At 41.7% G+C, this 15,419-nt stretch overlaps 1 protein-coding gene across 3 annotated transcripts in view; it reads left to right on the forward strand.

Moving 5' to 3' along the window:
- The window catches only part of ASAH2 (N-acylsphingosine amidohydrolase 2), a 50,334-nt gene that overhangs the window by 14,143 nt on the left and 20,772 nt on the right, over positions 1 to 15,419 (forward strand). For all 3 annotated transcript variants that reach the window (XM_060188188.1, XM_060188309.1, XM_060188251.1), the window contains exons 6-11: positions 3,587 to 3,702; positions 6,630 to 6,724; positions 8,323 to 8,362; positions 9,188 to 9,283; positions 12,604 to 12,699; positions 13,514 to 13,660. In XM_060188188.1, coding sequence (XP_060044171.1) covers positions 3,587 to 3,702; positions 6,630 to 6,724; positions 8,323 to 8,362; positions 9,188 to 9,283; positions 12,604 to 12,699; positions 13,514 to 13,660 — 590 coding nt within the window. The remainder of the gene's footprint in view (positions 1 to 3,586; positions 3,703 to 6,629; positions 6,725 to 8,322; positions 8,363 to 9,187; positions 9,284 to 12,603; positions 12,700 to 13,513; positions 13,661 to 15,419) is intronic.

Below are 15,419 nucleotides of genomic sequence, written 5' to 3' on the forward strand. Positions count from 1 at the left end.
AACCTGAGACCTCAGAGGCTGCTGGTACCTGTTTGGGCGCCAGATGCTGGGCTAGCTTCACGGGCGGGAGAGAGACGACCAGGGACTCATGGCTGAGCTGGGATGCAATGCAATGCAGTGCAATGCTGTGCTGGCTTTATTCATCTGCATTTATACTCTCCAGAAAGGAAGTGGGAGGGTGTAAAACAGGATGTGATGAAGAGGGGGTGGAGCTAAAGAGAGTGCAAACCAATGGGGATTAAACGGTGGAAAACAGGGTGTGACTAGGAGAGGGGGCGGAGTGGAAAAAGAGCTCAGTGGGGACTAAAACAATGAAAACAATGATTATGCAAATAGACCACAGCGTTAAGCAATACAAGCAAACCTAATGTGATGATCAAAACAGAAGGTCTTATAAGCAGAATTAGAAGCATACCAACAAGAGCCTCAGGCATGAGAGTGGTTTTTGCATAACCATTATGCTATCTCCCCAGCCCCACTCTTACATTCAGTTTTAGCCCCTTTTCCACCACCGTGTTCCAGAACCACAAAGCCCCACCAGTCTCCTTCCTTCCTTTCCTGTCCCAGAGTCCTTTGCTTTGGTGCAATACACTAAATACAGCCCAAGTTTCACTTTGTGTTCTTCCTTTATGTCTTTATTTCCTAAGTTCCACCTATGAGTGATATCTTTGCATGTTACGTAGTAGACAAAGGACTAATAACTAATATTCAGCAAGAACAAAATAAATGGCCCCAATAAAAAATGGGGGGAGGATATGGACAGAATTTTCACCAGAGGAAAAAACCAAAGGGCTAGCATACAAATGGAAAAATGCTAAAAATCACAACTGATTTTTAAACATCCTGGTGTGTGGGTTAACTTGCTTCATACAGGACTTCTGGGATAGGTGCTTTAGATACATGAGTGGAGAGTCAGCTTTCCACTGATTCAAATAGAAACAAATTCTCTTTCTTTACTATTTAGTTTTTTCCTTTTTAAAAAATATTTATTTATTCCCTTTTGTTGCCCTTCTTGTTTTATTGTTGTAGTTATTATTGGCGTCATTGTTGTTGGATAGGACAGAGAGAAATGGAGAGAGGAGGGGAAGACAGAGAGGGGGAGAGAAAGACAGACACCTGCAGACCTGCTTCACCGCCTCTGAAGCGACTCCCCTGTAGGTGGGGAGCCGGGGGCTCAAACCGGGATCCTTACACCAGTCCTTGCACTTTGCGCCATGTGCGCTTAACCCACTGCGCTACCGCCCAACTCCCTATTATTTAGTTTTTTTTCAATAGGAAAGATACAGAGAGACAGAAGAGAGAGAAAGAAAGAGAGAGAGAGGATGAGAGAGAGAGAGAGAAGACTAGAGCATTGCTCAGCTCTGATTGCTGGTGGTACTGGGGTTTGAACCTGGGACCACAGAGCCCTAGGTATGGAAGGATTTTTTTTTTTGCATAATAGGCTATCTCCTCAACCTCAGACAAGTGCTCTTGGCATTTCTTTCTATGGCTGGTAACTTAAAAATTACCTTAAACACTTTTATTGAAATGTTTTAATTTAGGTAGCATTGGTTTATGAACTAGATTTGAGGTACATACACTATGTGATTGCCGACAGAAGATTAATATCCAACAAAAGATTAATATCCACTTACCGTCATGAAGCTCAACCCTGCACCCATTTTACCTTCTCCCATTTTCATCCCTTCTGAAAACTGCTACTTTGTTCCTGTAGTCCAAAAGTTTATTTTTGCCTTCTTAATTCATTTGTTCTTTTGTGAGGGAAAACCATATACGGTACTTGTCTTTCTCTGGCTTGTTCTGTTAGTTAATTTTTATTGCCATCAGGGTTATCATTGGGTTTGATGCCTATACAATTAATCCCCTGCAGCCAGCATCCTTTCCCCCCTTTTTATTTTCCTCTTTTATTTGACTGGACAGAGAGAAACTGAAAGGGGGGACAGATAGAGAAGGAGAGAGACAAATACCTGCTGATCTGCTTCACCAGTCATGAAGCTTCTCCTGACGGTGGGGGCCAGGATCCATTTTATAGGTAATTTTTATTTTTAATTTTACTAGTCTGAAGTAAAGCCCAAACTTCATTGTTTCTGCTTTTGGCTGGGACTCCGGGGTCCGAGTCAACCTGGGACTCAGGGGCTGTCACCTCCGGTGCCAGGATGGCATAGTAGCAGTTCTTTGGGGTAGAGCAACATGCCTCACAGTGATGACCCCTGGCTACTTTAGCCAGGAAACTTGCTGATACTCTGTGGGGCAGACTACTGTAAATCCTCTAGTGAAAGGATGTTTTGTTGTTGTTGTTAGTAAACGAGAAAGTAGAGCGGGAGAGAAAGAGAGACAGAAAGAGAGAGACAGAAAGAGAGAGAATGAGAGACAGAGATAAAGAGAGAGACAGAAAGAGAGAGAATGAGAGAGAGAGACAGAGAGACAAAAAAGAGACATAAAGAGACAGAGAGACAGAGAGACAGAAAAATAGAGAGAGAGAGAGAGAAAGACAGAGAGCACAGTAACTATTTTCTTTAGTGCGCAAGAGGCTGGGCTCAAGCTTTGTTCAAATACATGACAAGCAGTAAACTATTCAGAGCAGCCGTGTTGCTGGCCATAACGCTCTCTTAAGCCTTACCGGGCTATTTTCATTTGTGGACAGTTGTCTTGTGTGTGTGTGTGTCTGTGTGTGTGATGAAGACACCTTTTCTAATACTCTTACTTCAAGCTGTGAATCTCCCTCTGCACGCCACACTCAGTGCTCCTACAGGTTTGAGGATGCTGCTGCTGTGTGTGTGTTCATGGCATCAGTCTGAAAGTCTTGTCTTCCTTTTAGCGTCTTCCTTGACTATTAGATTCCTATGACCATGTGCTTTCACTCCTGCTAACTTGCGGGTTTCCAGCTTTCTGTTTACTGGTAAGTTCATTACATTGTGGTTGGAAGAAATAGTTTTTATTATTTCTCCCTTTTAAATCTTGTTGGAATTTGTTTCATGGATCATGGTTTTTTAAATTTTTCTTTTAATTTCTTCTTTTTTTTTTTACTTAATTTTTTATTTATAAAAAGGAAACATTGACAAAACCATAGGATAAGAGGGGTACAACTCCACACAGTTCCCACCACTAGAACTCTGTATCCCATCCCATCCCCTGATAGCTTTCCTAGTCTTTCTCCCTCTGGGAGTGTGGACCCAGGGTCATTATGGGATGCAGAAGGTGGAAGGACTGGCTTCTGCAATTGCTTCCCTGCTGAACATGGGCGTTGACAGGTCGAATGGATCACGTTTCTGTGACTCTCCGTCATGTTTCTGCTGATGAGGTGTCCTCGACGTGTCTGTTCAGTCCATCTAGCCATTACGTTGTTATGTTGCTCACTTTGCCCTTTCTCTGGTTTTCTGCCTGACTGACTGTTCCATTTTTAAACGTGGGTGACGGAAGTTCTGAGTGCTTTTGATGATTTTCTGTTTTTCCTTCTCTTTTGGTTAGTTTTGGTTACTGCACTTTGGTCATAAGATCTTTGGATCTTTTCTAATCATTGTTGTACAATGTTGGTAAAAACCAATAACATTTTCCACATCATTATTCATTTGCACATTTGTCCCAGGGACAATGGAAGAGGATCCGTTTTGGAAAATGATCCGGGATCAGCTCTTGGGCATACCCTCTGAAGAAATCAAAGAATGTCACAAACCAAAGCCCATTCTTCTTCACACTGGAGAGGTAAAGTCCCCTGATGGCTCTGAGGGTTAGGCTATTGTTTTTACAAACTGTTAACTGTCAGTTATAATGGTGGGTTTCTCTTGGCATCGAAGTCATTTTCAGATAGCCTCACATCAATTTCCTTTGTATTGAAATTATAGATGCCAGGGGTCCAGGAGATGGTGCACCCAGCAGAGTGCATACTTTGCAATGCAGGATCTGGGACTGAGCCCCTGGTCACCACATATGAATACCACATAGGGGGAGGCTTCAAGAACCATGAAGCCATTTGGGGATGCCTTTCCTTCCCTCTACCTCTATGTCTTTCACCTTCTTTTACTCCTGAGGTAAAAAAGAAAGAGTCTGCACGTAAACAAACATAAACCCTGCAACCCCAGCTTTCAGGAATAAGGGGTGTGACTATTAAATAAACTATCTTAGATTTTTGCTGGTATAAAAATGACTGAATCAACTCAAACCATAGAAAACAATGAATAAGTTTAATGTTTCCTGGGGCCGGGTGGCAAGCTGTGAAGCTGGGCTGTAGGTGTCTCTTTTTCTTTTCTTTTTTATTTTATTGTTATTTTTTTGTATTTGTTTATTGATTCCCTTTTGTTGTCCTTGTTGTTTTATTGTTGTAGTTGTTATTGATGTCGTCGTTGTAGGATAGGACAGAGAGAAATGGAGAGAGGAGAGGAAGACAGAGAGGAGGAGAGAAAGACAGACACCTGCAGACCTGCTTCACTGCCTGTGAAGTGACTCCCCTGCAGGTGGGGAGCCGGGGGCTGGAACCGGGATCCTTACGCCACTCCTTGTGCTTTGCGCCCTGTGCGCTTTTTTATTTTATTTTAATAAGAAAGAGTAGATAAAAAGGAAAAGATACCAAGAGAGGGAGAGAAAAAGAGAGAGAGACACACACACACAGAGACCAGAACACTGCTTAGTTCTGGCTTATGGTGGTGCTGGGATTGAACCTGGGACCTCAGAGCCTCAGGCTTGAAAGGCTTTTGCATAACCATTATGCTATCTCCCCAGCCCTGAGGTGCATCTCTTTTTATCTACCTCTTTGTCTCTTCCTGCCCTCTCGATTTCAAGCTGTCTCTATCCAATAAATAAATAAAACTTAAAAAAATAAAATTGTCCCTTGTATAATTTTTATTTATATTGACTCCAGGAAAGGTGTTCACAGAGTACTCTGCAGAGAAAGCATTTCAGGCCATATAAAAAGGAACATCATCAGGGACTCTATGGTGGTGTACCCAGTAGAATGCACATGTCACCAGCAAAGACCAGTGTTCAAGACCCTAGACCCCACCGGTAGGAGGGTAGTTTCAGGAGCAGTGGAGCATACTGCAGTTGTCTCTGCTCCTTTCCTCTCTCTCCCACTCTCTGTCTATCACCCTCTGTTTATATATATGTGGCTAATGGGAGTGGCAGAGTTGTCAGGCAGGCTCGGAGCCTCAGTGGCCCACCAGCCGACTGCCAACATGGCCCTGCCTCGGTTCTCCCACAGTGCAGGCTTACTAACTAACGCTATATTTTCTTTCCACACCCCACACTTCTTTGAAACTAACATCTTCACATTCTCCATGTCAAAGGGACATACCAGTGTTTATAAAATCAGGGAATATTGACATAGAAAAACTAGGGAGTCAGGCGATAGCGCAGCGGGTTAAGCGCACTTGGCGCAAAGCACAAGGACCGGCTTAAGGATCCCGGTTCGAGCCCCCGGCTCCCCACCTGCAGGGGAGTCACTTCATAGTTGGTGAAGCAGTTCTGCAGGTGTCTGTCTTTCTTCCCCCCTCTCTGTCTTCCCCTCCTCTCTCCATTTCTCTCTGTCCTGTCCAACAACGATGACAATAATAGTAACTACAACAATCAAACAAGGGCAACAAAAGGGAATAAATAAATGAATATTTTTTTAAAAAAAGAAAAACAAGTAAACTTTCTAATATTCAATTAAAATTCTTTAAGAAGAATAAAGGAAAGAGTAGTGATAAGAAGTCTATACACCAAGATGGAAATGTATAATTTACCTTTGACAAAACATAGACCCTGAGGTCAGAGTTGATGAGTGAAACTTTAAAGAACAGTTAGAATAAAAAGAACTGTTCAATGAACATATTTCAAATGATGAACTTCTTGTTTATTTTCCATGGGGATATTCAGCACCAAGCATTGTCAGAACCCGTGGGTGTTTGTTCCACATTGCCATTCCACAATAACAAAGCCCACAACTTCGTTGAGGAGAACATACATTCAGTTTGCGTGACACAGAAGCACTGAAATATGAGACCAGCATGTTGTGACCAGAGGAGCACACTGAAAACAAACCATGAGTTAGATAGAAATAGTGATACTAAGATAAGAGGCCAACAATGAGTAATAAACATTTTAAATTCCTTAATAAAGGAGCTTCTGTGAACATTGCTTCATTGACCACAGAAAGAGTAGTATTCCTAACACAGTTTTCTTTATTTTTATTTTTTTATTAATGACTTAATAATGATGAACAAGATTGTAAGATAACAGAGGGACCGTTCCACACAGTTCCAATCACCAGAGTTCCCTGTCCCATCTCCTCCACTGGAAGCTTCCCTAGTCTTTTTTTTTTTTTTTTTGCCTTCAGGGCTATCACTGGGTCTGGGTGCCTACACTACAAATTCAATGCTCCTGAGGCCATTTTTTTCCATTGGATAGGACAGAGAGAAATTGAGAGAGGAGGTGAAGATAGAGAGGTAGACACTTTCACCGCTTGTGAAGCTTCTCGCCCTACAGGTGGGGAGCCGGGGGCTTGAACCAGGATCCTTGTGCTTTGGACTACATACGCTTAACCTGCTGTGCCACTGTCCCACCCCCAGCTTCCCTATTCTTTATCCCTCTGGGAGGGTGGACCAAAATTCTTTATGGGATGCAGCTAACATGGTTTTTGTTTTTGGGATCTCCAGCTGTCAAAACCTCATCCTTGGCATCCAGATATCATTGATGTTCAGATTCTCACTCTTGGGTCCCTGTCGATAGCCGCCATCCCTGGAGAGTTTACGTAAGTGCTTCTTACTTTTTTTATTTTGCAGACAAAAATATATGTGCACTCTGTATGTGTTTATGTCGCTGTCATTTCTTATTGTGGACACATAATTCTCTGCGGCCACACTGTGCTTCATTTGGTAACAGCGGATATGTTCCCCTGCTCACCTCCATGGTGAGGTCTACGGAGAATACATTTCTCTAAGCAAAGATGGAAATTAGAAAATCGGATCCAAATTGAAATTATTCTGTAAATTATGTCAGCAGAATGATTTGAAATAATTTTAAAATATGTTTCTTTGAATAATTGGTCTAGGTGTTTGAAATAGGGATTTGTTTTTTTCCGATGTTGAGATCTAATCAACACACAGTGCTTGAGAAGTTAAACATGGAGAGAATAAAGATTTGTCTTAGGGATATTGTGGAATGATCACCACGATTTGCTATGCTAACATCCATCGTCTACATAGAGATTAAAACAAAATGAGTGAAAAGTGGAGGGGTTGAGTGGAGGTGTTGAGAAGGCGAGTATCTCTAGTCAGAGGAGAAGTCAACTCTGCGGACATCATCACCAGTGTAGGCTGCAGTGAGCTCTGCCGTGTGGTTAATTGTGATTGGAACTTTGGAATTCACACGTTTTCAGTTTGCTCCCGACTGCAAAAGGTCTCTTTCTTATCTCAGGAAGTAACAATATTTTACCTGTCTAGTTGTTCAATTGCCAAACCTAGAATTATTAGAAATTGATGAATTCTCATCTTCATCTCTTCTAAAATTCGAGCAAGTCCTGTCTGTATATTCTACTTAATACTTCCTCTTACTCCCTCATCGACTTAGACTGTAGTTGGTCGGTTCTCTCTTAGATTTTTCAATAAAATCTCCTTTCCTTCTGTCTTCCTTCATTGCTATGTATGGTCCAAATGAAGCCAAATTAAAGCCAAATTAAGTCATCCTTTTAAAAACATAAGTTAACTTGTGCTACTGCAGCTTTCTGTCTCATTCGAGGTAAGTCCTCAAGCCCTTCCAATACCCTACAAGGTCCTGTAAAGTTTTTTTTTTGTTGTTGTTTGTTTGTTTTTATCAGAGTGCTGCTCACCTCTGGTTTATGGTGGTGGGGGGGATTGAGCCTGGGACTTTGGAGCCAGGCATGAGAGCTTGTTTGGAGGTCCACAGCTACTCTTATACCCTCAGCTGAAGACTGGTTTGTCTCTATCGGGGAAGGCCGTCCTCTTCAACCGAGCTTGCAGCTGCGGGAGGGGCACACATGGAGGGTGAGAGAGGAAGGGGACACCCGCCTAGCCAGCCTGATCAGCCAAATCAACACTGGCGATCACTGGGGTGAAGGATGTCACAGCCAGATCGCCCCCCCCACATCTTTGCATAAGTCTTATGCTATCTACCCCACCACCCCACCACCACCACCAACCTCTCTCTAACTCTCTTATTACCATTAACACCTCTAGGGAGAGAAAAACACCTCTCCTGTCAACCTACCCTTGTATACACTCTACTGACATGTGATAAACCAGGCTAATCTTTGGGCTTCACCGTCAGACTATGAATAGATTTCACATATGTTGAGAATGTGAAAAAACTAGTCGTATTTTCTTGATTCAGGACAATGTCTGGACGGAGACTTCGGGAGGCAGTTGAAGCAGTAAGTTGAAACTGAAATAAAATATCTATGTATTTATAGTTAATGAAATGAATTTCTTTCTTTTTTTAAAATCATTTTTAAAAAATTATTTGTTAGAGACACTCAGAAATTGAGAGGGAAGGGGGTGATGGAGAGGGAGAGAGACACAGAGACAACTGCAGCCCTGCTTCACCACTTGTGAAGCTTTCCCCCTGCAGGTGGGGACCGGGAGCTCGAACCTGGGTCTTTGCACACTGTAACATGTGCGCTCAACCAGGTGCGCCACCACCTGGCCCCTGAAATGAATTTCTTATCCCTGTGGACTAGTACCTTTTAAGTTTATCTTGCCTTTCATGGCTAGAATTCCACACTTCTCAAAAATAATGGCTAGAAGTGAAGATGAAATATTGGTGGTATGCATACATTTAAATAATAGAAGAAGAAAATTGTGGCCTGGTTAATGTATTTCATTGTTATTTTCATATTGATGATTAAAAGTTGAAAATGGCTTTTATAGATGAAATAGTCAGTAGCTCATAAGAACATCAATATGTTAAAGTCCTTTCTAAATACATTTTTAAATTTTTTTAAATTATCTTTATTTATTTATTGGCTAGAGACAGCCAGAAATCAAGAGGGAAGTGGGGGAGGGCATAGAGAGGGAGAGAGACAGAGAGACGCCTGCAGCACTGCTTCACCCTTGTGAAACTTTCCCCCTGCAGGTGTGGACCGGGGACTCGAACCTGGATCCTTGTGCACTGTGACATGTGTGCTCAACCAGGTGTGCCACCACTTGGCCCCTTCTAACTAAAATTTAACTTATACTTTATCTCTCCTCTCCTCCAGGAATTCACATCTAATGGGATGAAGAATATGACTGTTGTTATTTCTGGTCTGTGTAATGTTTATACCCATTACATTACCACCTATGAAGAATATCAGGTAAATAATACCATTTTAGGGGCTGGATAGTGGTGCACCTGGTTGAGTGTACATTACAATGTGCAAAGACCCTGGTTTGAACCTCTGGTCCTCACCTGCAGGCAGAGGGACAGCTTTGCGAGTAGTGAATCAGGGCTGCGGTTGTCTCTCTGTCTCTCTGCCTCTCTACCACCCTCTCCCCATCTCATTGGGGCTGTCCTATTCTGGTTGTCTCTATCTAATAAGTACAGGTAATACAAATTTTACTTACTTACTTATGTAGTTATTTATTTACCAGAACACTGTTCAGCTCTGGCTTACGGTGGTACGGGGGATTGAACCTGGGACGTTTGAGTCTGGACCTGGAGGCATGAGAGTCTGTTTGCATAATCATTATGCTATCTACCCTCCACCCAATACAAATATTTTTAAAAATTTTCAATAAAGAAGAATACCAGTCTAGTTACCACCATGATATCCACCTTACCCTGTCCCCTTTATCCTACTTTCTGCTTCTTCATAGGAGTGAAAGGAAGCCATTCTCAGGACTTGGATGGATGACATCACGGTCTAGGCCCTTGTGTCAAATGTGTGTCTTCTCTACCAACTTCCTTAAGCATATTTTTTTGAGAGTGGATTTTTATTTTAGGGCATACAAGAGAATGAAGAACTAGAAGTTGTCATTGAGAGACCTAGATTTATTATTTCCAAGTCAAGGTTAGATTCCTAACCTCACTAACTGGTATTTTATTGAAATAAATGATTTCGTCAGGGGAACTAATTACAAGCCTTGGCTTTGTTGTACTTTATTTATAATTCTTCATAATATGTCTGGCCCCATGAATTATGTAGGATCCGGAAAAAATCTTCCTTTGATAGCTGCTATTTATTGTGTGCATCAGCTAAGTAGTTAGCAAATGCTTATCTGAAGCAATGCTCACCCTAGCCCTGGAGGAAGAGTGTTATTATAGCCATGACACACGTGAAGAAAGGTAAGACAGGCAGCATTTTATTGGACCTGAAAGGTCTTGCTGTTAATGATGGAAGAAGAATATACAAGAATACACAAGAGGGAAGAATCCATAGCTCATGCAAATTGACCTTCATCATAGCAACACTTTTATTTGTTATATTGCTGTATTTGAATAAACATTTAGGTCTTTTTTTTTCTGACTCTCCTGAAGGAAAATGATTAATGTTGATATAATATTAGCTCTGCCCAGACTTACTTTTCATGCCAGAAGATATTTGAGTTCCTTTTTTTTATCCCCTACAAAGTATGTTTGTTGACAGTGCAGCCTGAGGCGTACAGTCTAACCCTTGGCAAACGTTCAGTGATTACGACCAGTACTGTCTGCACTTCTGTCCTCTGTTGATTTTCACAGAGGTCCTTGCCTTCTAGAAAATTCTTCTGAAGAAAGGTGAATGATTGATGTGAAACTGGATAGAAACTATGCTTGTGTATCCCAGTAAGATTTGTTTTTAAGAGTTATTTAGTAGTTCCTTCAATTGTGAATGTAGACAGCAGATGAACAGTATCAATTGCCCCCTCTGATTCTGCCACCAACTGGAGGCCCAGGCATTTCCACATCACATACAGTCACTGCAGGCCTGCACATGCCTTGAATCTACTCTGGTTATTATACTTGTTACTACTTGCTGCTTTTCAGTTGTGAAACCAAGAAGCACAGAGACATCCCATCACAAACTGGTTTACTGTTGTTTGATAAGTGCATTTTAATCTATTCATTTTGTTAGTCAACAATGTATTTCATTTTGTTCATTTGAAATATTCTGAGAGAGGTCCATAGGCCACAACTGACTCCAAAAAGTGACCATGAATTAAATAAAATTAAGAACCCTTACCAACTTGTTTCCTGGTTCAGGCACATACTCCTGGAGGGACTTGTATGAATCAATCAACTCAGTCATTCATTGGATGTCTGATGTACAAGGTCAACCTTTATCTGGGCATAACCGTGAATGAGAGTCTACCCCTGCTCTCAAGACCACTAGAATTCATGTCGTAGTAAGAAAGAAGAAAGCAGGGATTACATTTCACAGAATTTGCAACAGTCAAAGGGAAAAGGCATCAGTCTAGATGGGCATTTGAGGATAGGGATAAGCAGCATTACTAAGAAGAAGTAAGAGCCAATAACAAAGAAGCACAAATAACATGGAAAATATTCTCATACAGGGGAAGTTAAGTATATGCAAAAGTCCAGGGGAATTGACTTTAGTAAATTCCAGGGCTATAACTGGTTGAATCTCCTGGAGTAAGCATAGTCTGGGTGTTGAGATAGGGGCTAGAATGGGAGGCAGGGCTGGTGGGTGGAGACTTTATATGCAACTGTTACAGAGTTTTGGCCCAATAAACCAGGTATTGAGGGATGCAGTCAAATTCAGAATCAACACTCTAGTCCTATTTGTGCTTTCCAAAAGCTTCTTGGGTGGCTGTACTGAAGATGCCTTTGAAAGGGCAAGTGTGGGTCTAAGGCGTATCTGGGGGAGAGCTCAGTGTTTAACTCAGAGGAAAGGAGAAAGGTTTGCTTTGATATCATAGTTCAATAATGGGTGAAATGTCCTTGTCCAGAGTGTTCCCAGCACTGTGTGCCCCCTGAGGGCACCTCTATATTGCAGGTGCTGGTCCTTGTTCGGGCGCCAGATGCCGGGCTAGCTTCGTGGGTGGGAGACAGACGATCAGGGACTCATGGTTGAACTGGGAAGCAGTGCAATGTTTATTGAGAAAAGAATCTGCATTTATAGTTTCCAGGAAGGAAGTGGTAGGGTGGAAAACAGGCTGTGACTAGGAGAAGGGGCGGAGCAAAAAGAGAGTGCAAACCAGTAGGGATTAAAAGGTGGAACCCAGAGTGTGACTAGGAGAGGGGCGGAGCAAAAAGAGAGTGCAAACCAGTAGGGATTAAAAGGTGGAACCGAGATTGTGACTAGGAGAGGGGGTGGAGTGAAAAGAGAGTTCGAACCAGTGGGGATTAAACCAGTGACCTGCAGACAGGGCGGGTCTCAGACAAAACAATGATTATGTAAATAGACCCACATGCAGGTACTTAATATAGATGTAAGCTCAAAAGCCCTTTCTGTCTTTAAGTTATACATGTTGACAGTCCAGATGGCACGAGCCAAGAGGACCCAATGCCTTTAAATAGTAGATGAAAGCCATTTACTTTGCTGAAAGGGGAGAGCACACTCTCCTTCGTCTTAATTATGTGGCAGGCAGGTCTGTTTGAGTTATGTGCGATGTCCAAGCACCAGACTGAAGTTGAATGCAGTATCTCTGTAAGTGAATTTCGGTGTGAAGATGAATACACTGCTCTTCTCCACAGGCTCAGCGCTACGAGGCAGCGTCTACGATTTACGGGCCACACACCCTGTCTGCTTACATCCAGCTATTCAAAGTCCTTGCTAAGGCGATTGCTACAGTAAGCGAGACACCTTCCTCTCTCTTTGTCGAAGTCCTTGCTGAAGTCATTGCTATAGTAACCCCCTCCCTCTGTCTCTCTCCTCCTTGTGTGTTTCTTAGGGGTGAGGAGATGCAGAAGGAAGCTAGAGAACCTTAGCTTTGAGTATTAAGTTTCTTTGAAAGCCTGCATCTTAAAATGAGTTCATGAAAACCTGTCTATCTCTTAGAAAGAAAGTAGAACTGGTGATAAATTTAGCGTCTGTACTGGCAGTCACTGTATGTGTACTTACAACCTATACATTATAGACAGGGTGTATATATGTAAAACTCACACATATCTCATATTCACAGTCATCCTGTGACCGGAAGTGAATATTAGATGTAATTACAGTGTCATATCCCTAAGACTGTCATGTGCTATGTCCCTGTCCAAAATCAATAAAAAATCTGGCTTTAATCAGATCTTATGTCAAATATTTCCAGGTTCTCTGTCTCTCACTCTGGTAACTTGGCTGTTGTGCTGAGGACAGTGAAAGTATTGCTTATGATTCAAATTTTCTTCTACTGATGTTTAAATCATGGACTCAAGGTTCACATTTTAGTGAGGCTCCTCACATTTTATGAAAGTGTTTAACTCCTGAAGAGGGAAGAAGGGGGTTGAGAAGAGAGGGAGAGGGAGAGGGAGAGGGAGAGAGGGAGAGCGAAGAGAGAGAGAGAGAGAGGTGGGGAGAGTGTGATGTGTGTTAAATTAAGCCATGCCTAGTGTGGGGGCCTGGGGAAAGGGTTGGTGATTCTACATTGTGTGACCCTTAAGCAAATGCTCTCTGTTCTAGGACACAGTTGGCAACCTGAGCAGTGGTCCAGAACCTCCATATTTCAAACAGCTGATCATCCCATTAATTCCTAATATTGTGGATAGAGCACCAATAGGCACGACTTTTGGTGATGTCCTGCAGCCGCTGAAACAGATATATAGAGTGGTAAGACTTAGAAAGAGGTTTTGGAATCTTTCAGGAACCTGTGTTTTGGGGTGGGGGGATCTTTAATGCCACTATATGTCTCTATTTATGCCACAGAGTTGTTGTCCTCAGGGATGATTTTGACAATTGTTCTTAACTCCTTGGAGGCTTGGGAAATGTCTTACATTTACTAAATGTCTTTAGTCTTCTAAAGAAATCTATCTTATTTATCTCTCTCTCTCTCTATTTTATCTGTATTTATCGCCAATAATAGGGGTTTTTTTTGAGGTAAACTTGCTTTATAAAATTATGTTTTGGAAGTACAAATTCTTACCTCTTTAAGATATGTTACCATTCTTCTCCCTCTGCCAAGGCACCAATGTCTCTCCAGCACAGCTCACTGCTCATCCATGGCCCTTACAATTCAAAACCAAAGACTTGCTTTCGTTTGACTTTATTTGTCCCCTTACTTTGTGTCTTTCTTTATTCCATATGAGAAAGAACATTGGCATTTTATTTAAGTCTCTCTAGTATATTCTGGAGGACTGGGTTAGTAGTAATGAATTCCTTTAACTGTTGCATGTCTGAAAATCTTTTCCTCACTCCTTTAAACATGATTGATAACCTCACTGGATAGTTTTTCTTGGGTGGGCATCTTTTTCCATTCAGTTTTAAATATGTCCTGCCAGTCCTTTCTAGCCTTCAGAATTTTTGTTGAAAAATCAGCTGGCCATGTGCCTTTTGGTTCTCTGTATATCTTCTTGGGTGAAATGTCTTTCGTTCTTTGTTCATGATTTAATAGTGATTTACTGAATTATAAATAACAAGGACATAGTTCTATACCACTCCCACCACTAAAGCCACCCCCTGCCCCACCCCTAGTACAACAGTAACGACCAGTTATCCCAAGGGCTTAGAAATAGATTGACTACTTTCTGTTTTTCAAATTCATGCCTTTCAGGTCTCTATATTCCATACATGAGTGAAACCATCCAGTAGTTGTCCTTCTCCCTCCTTCCTTCCTTCCTTCCTTCCTTCCTTCCTTCCTTCCTTCCTTCCTTCCTTCTCTAGCTATAATCACCTCAAGTTCTATTTATTTTGTCTCAAAGGACACAGTATTTTTTATTTTTTAATTTCTTTTTTTAATTATTATTTTTTAATATTTATTTTATTTATTTATTCCCTTTTGTTGCCCTTGTTGTTTTATTGTTGTAGTTATTATTGTTGTTGTCGTTGTTGGATAGGACAGAGAGAAATGGAGAGAGGAGGGGAAGACAGAGAGGGGAGAGAAAGATAGACACCTGCAGACCTGCTTCACCGCCTGTGAAGCGACTCCCCTGCAGGTGGGGAGCCGGGGTTCGAACCGGGATCCTTATGCCAGTCCTTGTGCTTCGTGCCACCTGCGCTTAACCCGCTGCGCTACAGCCCGACTCCCGAATTTTTTTTTTTTTTTACTTTTTAATTACTGAGTAGTGCTCCACTGAGCTCATCTCCTGTAACATCTGTATTCAGTTATCTTTTCATGGACATTTAGGTTGCCTCCATATTTTGGCTATTCTAAATAATTCAGCTGTGAACATGGGGGTATATATGACTCTTTGAATTAGTGTTTCATTTAGATACATGTCTATGAGTGTTTTGCTTGATTATAAGGTATTTCTACTTTTACTTATTTAAGGATTCTTTTTAAAAGTTTTTATTTATAAAATGGAAACACTGACAAGACCATAGGATAAGAAGGGTATAATTCCTACCACCAGAACTCCGCATCCTATTCCTG

The sequence above is a fragment of the Erinaceus europaeus genome, chromosome 1, assembly GCF_950295315.1.
Source record: "Erinaceus europaeus chromosome 1, mEriEur2.1, whole genome shotgun sequence".
In the NCBI taxonomy this organism is placed as follows: domain Eukaryota; kingdom Metazoa; phylum Chordata; class Mammalia; order Eulipotyphla; family Erinaceidae; genus Erinaceus; species Erinaceus europaeus.